The sequence below is a fragment of the Crocuta crocuta genome, unplaced genomic scaffold (assembly GCF_008692635.1).
Source record: "Crocuta crocuta isolate KB4526 unplaced genomic scaffold, BGI_CrCroc_1.0 scaffold971, whole genome shotgun sequence".
Taxonomy (NCBI): Eukaryota; Metazoa; Chordata; class Mammalia; order Carnivora; family Hyaenidae; genus Crocuta; species Crocuta crocuta.
The window spans coordinates 576,623-585,158 of NW_027527401.1; the positions used below are offsets into that span (position 1 = coordinate 576,623).

The 8,536-nt window shown below is 58.2% G+C and overlaps 1 protein-coding gene across 1 annotated transcript in view; it reads left to right on the forward strand.

The window, feature by feature from the left end:
• Positions 1-2,743: 2,743 nt before the first annotated feature.
• UBAC1 (UBA domain containing 1) overlaps positions 2,744-8,536 on the forward strand; it is a 15,864-nt gene continuing 10,071 nt past the window's right edge. The window contains exons 1-3 of the mRNA XM_077753010.1: positions 2,744-3,390; positions 4,454-4,527; positions 8,435-8,533. Coding sequence (XP_077609136.1) covers positions 3,249-3,390; positions 4,454-4,527; positions 8,435-8,533 — 315 coding nt within the window. The 5' untranslated portion in view covers positions 2,744-3,248. The remainder of the gene's footprint in view (positions 3,391-4,453; positions 4,528-8,434; positions 8,534-8,536) is intronic.

Here is an 8,536-nt window from a genome sequence, read left to right on the forward strand (position 1 = left end):
GTGCCGCGCTGGGGCCCCGGGGCAGCGGAGTCCGAGGAAACACAACTCCGCACACGCGGGCACAACTGCGGGGCGGCACCTCTTCCCCGAGTGCGGAGAAGCCGGAGGGCCGTTTCAACGTGCCTTACACAGCCTGATACACCCAGACTGTCATTTCCCGACGCACTCGGTATAACGGCAACACGGAGCAGGTTTCATTTCTTTTCCCTGCGGACCGTCGGAGACCTGCCGNCCCGGCTCCCGCCGCCGGCAGGCCGGGAAACTGAGGCAGGAGACGCGAAGGCGCGGCGCGGCGCGGGGCCTTATGGTTTCCCAGCGTTGGTGCTCGCTTGCGCTTGGGGGTGAGGCTCTTGGTTTTTCCGCCGCTTTCGAGAGCCGGGCGCCGAGGAAGCAGGGACCCGCCGTGGACCCTTCCCTTCCCTTCCCTGCGCGGCCGGCGACCTGGAGCTGTTTCCCGCTGGCTGGCACGGGAGCCTGGCTCTGGCCGCTTGAGCCGCTGAGCTGGAGTCCCTGGAACGGGGCCCCTCCTAGACTCGTCCCCGAGCGCCCGTTTTGCCGTGGCCTTTGCATCCATGGGGGGGGGGGCATCCAGAAGAAGGGTCCCCTCGCTGAGAAAGCCACTTTTTAACATCTGTTCGTGTGAAAGGTCCCTTGTATAGTTGGCTCCTTAGGTTGCTAATTTTTGGAAGTGGTTCTCGCGGCTGAAGCTCTGTGAACTCCTCCCCGCAGGCCACTGGGACGCCCGACTCCCGCTGCGCTTGGCCCCGTGCGCGTTTCTCTCAGGGTGTAGGGTCAGCCTTGTAGTGCGGATCCCACGAAGTCAATTCCACGTTTGTGCGACTGAAGCATCCTCCCCAAGGACGAACTTCCAGTGACTGTAGGGACTACGCATGAAGCTACTTTGAGTCACTTGGGAGTGTGGTTCTGTGGACTTGCCCTGTAACCCGCCAGGGCAGGCCAGCGAGCATTCAGATTGCCAGAGCGAGCCCCCTTCTGGAACACACTGGGTGTCAGTTAGGATGCGGTCCTGGCCTCACATCCAGGAAGGACTTCCGTCTGGTGTTTTCACCATCCAGAAACCCATGGGGACAGCAGGCTAGCAGGCTGGGGGCTCCGTTGCTTGTGGAGTCATTAATGTTAACTAAAAATTTTTAAAAATATTTATTTTGAGAGAGAGAGAGACTGAGCGCAAGCAGGGGAGGCTCAGAGAGAGAGGGAGACACAGAATCCGNCACATCCAGAACAAACCTGTGGATTATTGGAATAACTGGGAATGGGTGGTCAATTCAAAACTGCGCAGACCCGGCCCGACACCTGCTGAGGCGGGCAGGGAGAAGTCCGTGGGGAAATCGGGGTGGCATTTAGCTTAACTCGCTAATTTACATGGCTGTCAAAGTATTGTTTTATGAAGGGGACAGGAAGCGAGAACTGTGAGGTTGGTCCGCAGACACTTGCTAGTGAATTTCGGGAGCTCTTGGGGTTCATTAGGCAGCCAATTTGAATACGATGCTAATTATTATATTCCTGATGTTTATCGTTGAGTCGGGATTGAGGTGCGTCGTTGGGATTTTTCTGGCACGCTTCTACTTTAAATTGAGATTTTATGCCACTTCACAGTCTCCCCAGGTATGGAGGAGCCGCATAAACCACGGGACTCGGGAGCTGAGTCGCCGGAAAGTATTCCCACCTCCACGCCTGTCCCGTTCTGTAGGCAGGACACGCTGCCCCCTGAGCCAGTCAGGACGCACTGGTTGAAAGGAGAGCGCTCAGGTCGTGTGCTTGAACGTCACCCGGGAAAGCAGGGCCTTCATGTCCTAGTGCCGCAGGCCGGGAAGCTTCTGTTCCTCCTTCCCTACCTCCCCCTGTGGGTGCTCAGGCTGACTCGTCGTTTCCCTTCCTCCTTGAAGGGGACACCGTGGGTTTCTCCCCGCCCCCCCCCCCCCCACAGCACCCCTGGGAGCGTATTGCTGCGTCAGCCANTCTCTTGTGAAACTGCCACTACGTGACACAGTACTGGTTAATGTGGCTGTTGGATCGTATGACCGTGTGCCTCCAGATGTCCTGTCGTGTAGGGGACCGGCCTGCTGACCCTTCTGGGGAGGAAGCAGCTGCAGGCAGCGTCAGCCCCCAGGCTGTGGCGCTGGGCTGTCCGCTGCGGACCTTCGCCTGTGCGGAGCGCCTCTGCCGAGAACAAAAGAGCAGAGTGAAGTCATGTGCGCCGCTTGGATGGCTCACGCCTGCGCTGTGCGCCGGGCATGCTGTGGCCGTGCGGCGGAGTACAGGCTTCCCGGGGGCCACGTGGGGATTGTTTTGGAAAATTGTGTTTCATAGATTATATTCTGACCCGGTCAGATCAGCTAGCCTGCAAATTTCAGTTAGAAGAAGCACACCCAGTAGTTCCGGGAGCAGAGCCAGAGCCGAATTCGAGGCCAGCGTAGGGTGGGGGGTGTCATCTGCTGTCAGACATGGAAGAGCCTGTCTGAGTGTCGTCTGGACGCCTCCTCTGCCGCCTTTGCCTCGTCTGTCGATGTGCGTGCACCGGGTGTTGCCGTGGCCGCCTCCTGCCTGGACTTCAGTGCCCCCGCCCCCCCGCCCCAGTGCCACATCCTGGGGCGCCTGGGGCCCTGGCAAGCGGGCCGTAACTGTGTGCCGGTCAGCCAGCCCCCCTTGGCCGCCCAGGAGGGGCCCCCCCCGCGGCACCTGCAGCTTCAGGGCCCGTGTGGTGGCCGCGCGTGAGTGTGAGCCAAGGGCAGAGCGAAGGCTGGTGGTTCTCTTGGGGTCTGCAGGCTTCAGCTCTCAGGCCCCTGTTTGTAGGTGTCTGCGGACTTGCCTTCTCTCTCCACCGTCTCCCAGCCCCTCCCGTGCGTCTGGAAGAAAGAAAAAGTGCTCAAATCATACTTAGGGTTTTAGGTTTTCAGGAAAGAGCAGAGCTGCTCTTTTCGTTTTGAAATGACTCTCCAGATCTTTCTGACTAAGGAAGCGATTCAGGTTGCCATTAATTACCTGCAGGGTATTTCATGTCAAACCGTGAGCCTGTTTCCGGACGACTGAGTGGGTTGCTGGACACATCGCTGCCCTAGGAGATCAGATGTTGTGGCGTTTTGCTTGGCTTCTGCCATCGATGGGAAATCTTTGACTTCGTCTGTGCTTTGACTTTTTAGCTAGTAGTAGCCAGTACCTTCCTGCTGTGGTTTGGGGGTCAGGCCCTATAGCGTTACAATTACGATTTATTTATTTTCTATCTTGAAATGTGTGATTCTTCCCTCCAGTGTGCTCACGGGAGCTTAGAAGACCCCAAAAGTGTGACCCACCACAAATTAATACACGCTGCCTCAGAGAGGGTGCTAAGTGATGCCAGAACAATCTTGGAAGAGAACGTCCAAGACCAAGGTAGGGGCCTCGCGGGGCACCCGCGGGACTTGGGGCCCAAGAGGCACAGGCACCCCCGGCGTCCACGGCTGTGTTCCGCTCTGGGGCCGAGCAGGAAACCGGGGTCCCCTGCGACGATTTCATTTTCCGTTTGTTAAAACAAAGTGCGCGTTGGGGGACGCTTGTGAAAAACAGCACAGACCGAACTGGAACAGGCGGCTTCCGTCTAGGAACCAGCTCTGAGCCTTATTTTTGGTTCTATTTCCCAGCAAACACGGGGTCCGCAGCTCTGCTCCCGGCCCTGTCGTGCAGCCGGACAGCAGGGGTGCGGCGGCGCTTTCCGGCCTCCCGGGAAGGGACTCCTGTTACAGACGCGTCTGTCCCGCGGCCTGGACTAGTGTCTGGAGGTGTCAGGAGAGACTTTTAGTTTTCTGTGCGCCATTCGGGGGTGGTTTTAATTCTGGGATTCTCTTGCCCTCTCTCTCTCTCTCTCTCTTTTTTTTTTTTAGTTATTGTTAAAAAAATTTTTTTTAACGTTTATTTACTTTTGAGAGAGAGAGACAGTGTGAGTGGGTGAGAGACAGAGAGAAGGAAACAGAATCCGAAGCAGGCTCCAGGCTCTGAGAGCTCTCCAGGCACAGAGCCCGACGTGGGGCTCGAACTCACGAACCTTGAGATCTGAAGTCAGACACTTAACTAACTGAGCCCCCCAGCCGCCCCTGGGATTCTCTTAAATAACCCATTTCAGAGTTACTGTTCACAGACCTCCAGGGAGTATGGGGCTCAGGCCCAGGACCGCGGCCTCCCCGCACGCCGCAGGTTCGCCTCCGAGGGTTGAGGCCGGCTCCCAGCCTCCGAGAGCGGAGCCCGTTGAAATGAGAACATTTTGCGAGATTCCCACCGGTTCTTGGCACGGTCGTCAGGGCTGTGCTGGGTGGGACCCCAGCCGGGGGGCACGGGGCTTGTGTGAGCGCATGGCGTGGGCGGCACCCCAGGGAGCCCCCTCCGCTCTGTCCTTGGGTCCTTCGGCGCCGTTTCACAGAGAAGAGAGGTCACCAGCCTAATAGGCGCGTGTTCTTTCCAGATGTGCTGCTGCTGATCAAGAAGCGCGCCCCCAGCCCTCTGCCCAGGATGGCCGACGTGTCCGCTGAAGAGAAGGTGAGGCTCTGCCTGGAGCTGGGCGTCTTTGTCGGCCTGAGGCCTATGGCCCAAGACATAGAGGCGTTCTGGATGTTGGCCGCTTGCAGACCCAGCACGTCCCACGGTCACGGCCATGGTCACGGGGCTTCTCGGTCGCGGCCCAGCCTCTCCTGGTTGCTGGCCGAGGGGCCGGCACTCTGTCCTCTGGGCCACCCAGCTCTCCTGTGCCCTCCCTCCTCTCCCCGGCGGGCCTGCACCCACAGCGCGGGCAAGGGGTGGTGGGCACACGCCCGGGCCCCTGGCCCAGGAGTGCAGGCTGGTGCTTGGGAAGTTCCTGGAGGGGCCGGGGACCCCCACACCCACGCCCAGGTGCAAAACAGTGCTGTTTTAAAGGGGCCACCATGCTCATCTCACAATTTTCCTTCATGTATCTTGGGGAGTTTCTTATTCATGCTCTGAAATGCTGGGGAGGGCGTTCACCCCGGAGAAAGCAGGGTGGACTGCATGGGCGTGGGCCGTGGGCCCCCAAACAGCGAGCTATCTCAGGGTCTCCTCTGGGACAGGCGGCACAAGACCAGTGCCTGGGAGCTTATCTGCGGCCACACCTGGCCACGGCGCTGGCACAGAAACGGGCCAGCTGCTCCCCCGGCTCCGGGACTCAGGTCTGGGCCTGCCGCTGCTGTGCCTGGGGACTGTCTGGGCGACCAGCTCTCTGGCTGCAGTGCGGGCCCTTGGTGGCCAGTGTAGACAGTGGGGTTCCTACCACCGTGGCGGCTCTGGGTGAGTTGCAACTGTGGAACTCACGTGGCAGGTCACCCTGTCCCCACACGTATTTGCAAAATGAAACATTGTAAGACAATGCTCTTTTTTGTGAATTATTGTCAATTTTAAGTGAAGATAACACGTGTTTATGAAGGCAGATGGTGCTGCCCGCCTCTCCGTGTCTCCCGCTCCCACCTGAGTCACACGCTCTTAAAGGCAGCCTTTTTTTAAGAATTGTTTATAATATTTGTTTATTTTTGAGAGAGTAAAGGCGACCTCTTTACCTCAGTCTGTGTTTCCCTTGGTGATTCTCTGCCTGATTGCTAAATAACACACATTATTTGTTATTTCTTAGAATGTCAAGTTTTGGATTCTTTGGCTCCGTGGTGTTTGGTGTGTTAGATCACAGTGCTGGTGGTTTCCACGCCGGTTGAGGATTTTAGAGTTTCTTTTAGGATTAGTGTGTATGTGTGGTTTTCTGTTAGGAGTGAAGGGTACTAAGATTATCCTTTTTTTTATACAACTTTCTTTTTTCTGGACCCCCATTGCCGCCTTTGTTTTCTTTTAAAGTTTACTTATTCTTGAAAGAGAGACAGTGACAGCGACAGAGCATGAGTGGGGGAGGGCAGAGAGAGAGGGAGGCACAGAATCTGAAACAGGCTCCAGGCTCCGAGCTGTCAGCCCAGAGCCCGACGCGGGGCACGAACCCACCGACTGGGAGATCATGACCTGAGCTGAAGTCCGATGCTCAGCCCACCCAGCCCCCCAGGCGCCTCTCTTCCTTTTGCTTTCTACAGGGTTATTGCTAAGTTTTTCGGTCTTTGTGGGGATTGATAAATCCCTTTGAAAACAGAGTCACATGTGTAAGGCCATCTGCCAGCTCCCGCTGTCCTGGAAACGTCCCTCCAGCCCCCTCCAGCTGCATCCCTCTGCCTCAGTGGCTTCTAGGCTTTCCCGCCTCACCCCTGTGTTGGAGCTTCTGAACCTTGCATATCTGTACGCTCCCTGCTGCCGCCCGCCTCGTACCCACAGACAGCACGCGGCTCACGGGTCTGTGGCCAGCGGTCTCGGTGGGCTCAGCTGGGCCCTGCCTTAGGCTCTTGGGTCCAAATCAAGGTGCGGCTGGCATGCGTTCCTCTTGGGAGGCTCTGGGGAAGGGTCTGCCTTGGGTGCGTTCCGGTGGTTGGCGGTTCCTGCCACTGACGGGCCGAGGTCCCGTTTTCTTGCTCGGTGGCCAGTCCGCCACATTCCTTGCCACACAGTCCCCAGCATCTTCAGAGCCAGTGATAGAATTTCTCATGCGTTGAATCTCCTTCCGGCCAGAAAGAGCACTGTCCTTTTTAACGGCTTGCTGATTAGGTCAGGCCCACCCGGGGGGGGGGGGGGNTAAATTTCTTTTACTTAAATTTGCCACAGCCTCATCTCACCCCAGGACGGAATCCATCTTGTGCACAGGCCCTGGGATTGTGCGGGCGTGATTGCCGGGCATGGGCTCTTAGGGCCAGATGCAGGTTCTGGCTGAAGTATCGAGTATCTTACAGTTGACTTATCTGGTGGGACCTGACTTCCCTTAGCACCTGGGAGGGAAGGGAGCCTGGAGGCCCTGTCCTTGGCGCTCAGTGGTGCTGGTGAAGGTGCTGGGCCCTGCCTCCGGGGTGTCCGCGCCGCGGCGGGAGCTGCTCGGCCTTGACTTGTCCCCTGTACCTGCTCTGCTTCGTCTCCTCCCCCACCCCCGGGGTCTTTCAGCATCTCCCAGGCTCCTGACGGCTTTGAAGGTTCATATCTGCATTGATGCAGATCTCTGCCCCCTCACCCCCCACCCCTCGGCTGCCTGGCACATAGGGTCAGATATTCGTGGGTTTTCATTCCAGAAATTTTTCTGGGTTGTTTTTGGGGAATGCCCTCCCCTCGTGTTCTCTTCCCTCTTTCTGGAGTCCCTTTAGTTGGATGCTGGCGATTTCCTGGACGTTTCCCCCTAACTGCTATGGCCGTTCATCCGGTGGTGAAACTCTCCGTCTCCCAGCGGCGTCTCCCTCTCTGACGGTGCTGTGCCCCCATCTCTCCGAGGGTTTTCTGGTGTGAAGTCGTCTTCCTTTTGTTCTCTCCTTCACCTTTCTTACCTTCCCCGTTCTCACTTTGGTCTGTGTTTCGTGTGGAGGCTTTCCTCCCCCCGCCCTCCTCGGCTGCCATCTCTATACGAAGCGCCGGGGGCTCACCGGCTGCTCTCTGTGCCCAGGGTCGTGCCTGCTGCTGGGCTCCCTGTGGGGCAGAGACTTGGCCCTGTCCCTCCCTCCCCACAGCGGTGTGTCTCCCGCCGGGGGTCCTTGAAGCCGAGGAGCGCAGGGGCTGGGTCTCGTTGAGGGTGGGGACGGTGCCTCGTTTTCCTGCTGCTGAGCACAGGCTCCCTCGCTCGGGCTCCCCAAGCCTGCCCCCTCCAGGGTGGTTGCTGGCCGAGCAGGGTGGCAGAGGAGCATTCGGCCGCTCACTCCCAACCTGGGCGCTTCCCTCGGCCGTGGCGTCGGCCTGCCCTTGTTTCTGGCTGGACTCCTGCTCTGCGGACCCCCGTCTGTTTTCCGTCTTGGAAGAACAGTTCTCTTTGCCTCGGGAGTCGCTGCCGTCCAGTACGGATGTGCTGCCGCGTTGGGCGCCCCGGCACGGCTGCGGCTCACGCGTGCTGGTCTCCCTGTGGCCGCGAGAGACTGTGCCTGGCTGCTCTCCTGCCCTGCCACCCTCCGGTTGTGACCGGCGGGAATTGTGTCACAGAGCAGCCTGTCCTCTGTCCCCCAGGATGCACACAGAACCCGCAGGGACCCTCTGTGAGGCCAGCACAGCCCCAGCGCCCTGGGAAAGGGGTTCTCCCCGCTGGAGCCCCGTGCGTCCTGCTGACGGAGTCTTGCCTTTTCCTGCTCTCATATTCATTTCAGACTTTTCTTTTTTGTTTAGTGTTTGTTTTTGAGAGAACATGCACATGCGTGAGGGAGGGGCAGAGAGGGAGACAGAAGCCCAAGCAGGCCCCACACTGTCAGTGCAGAGCCCCACGTGGGACTCGAACTCACAAGCCACAAGAGCATGACCTGAGCTGAATTCAAGCGTCGGAGGCTTAGCCAACTGAGCTCCCAGGCACCCTATTCATTTCAGACTTTCTGATTACTCTTCTGTGTAGAAAAAGCAAGAGGAGAAAGCCCCAGATAGAGAAGCTATTTTCCGGGCCACCGCCAACCTCCCCTCCTACAACATGGACCGGGCTGAGGTCCAGACTAATGTC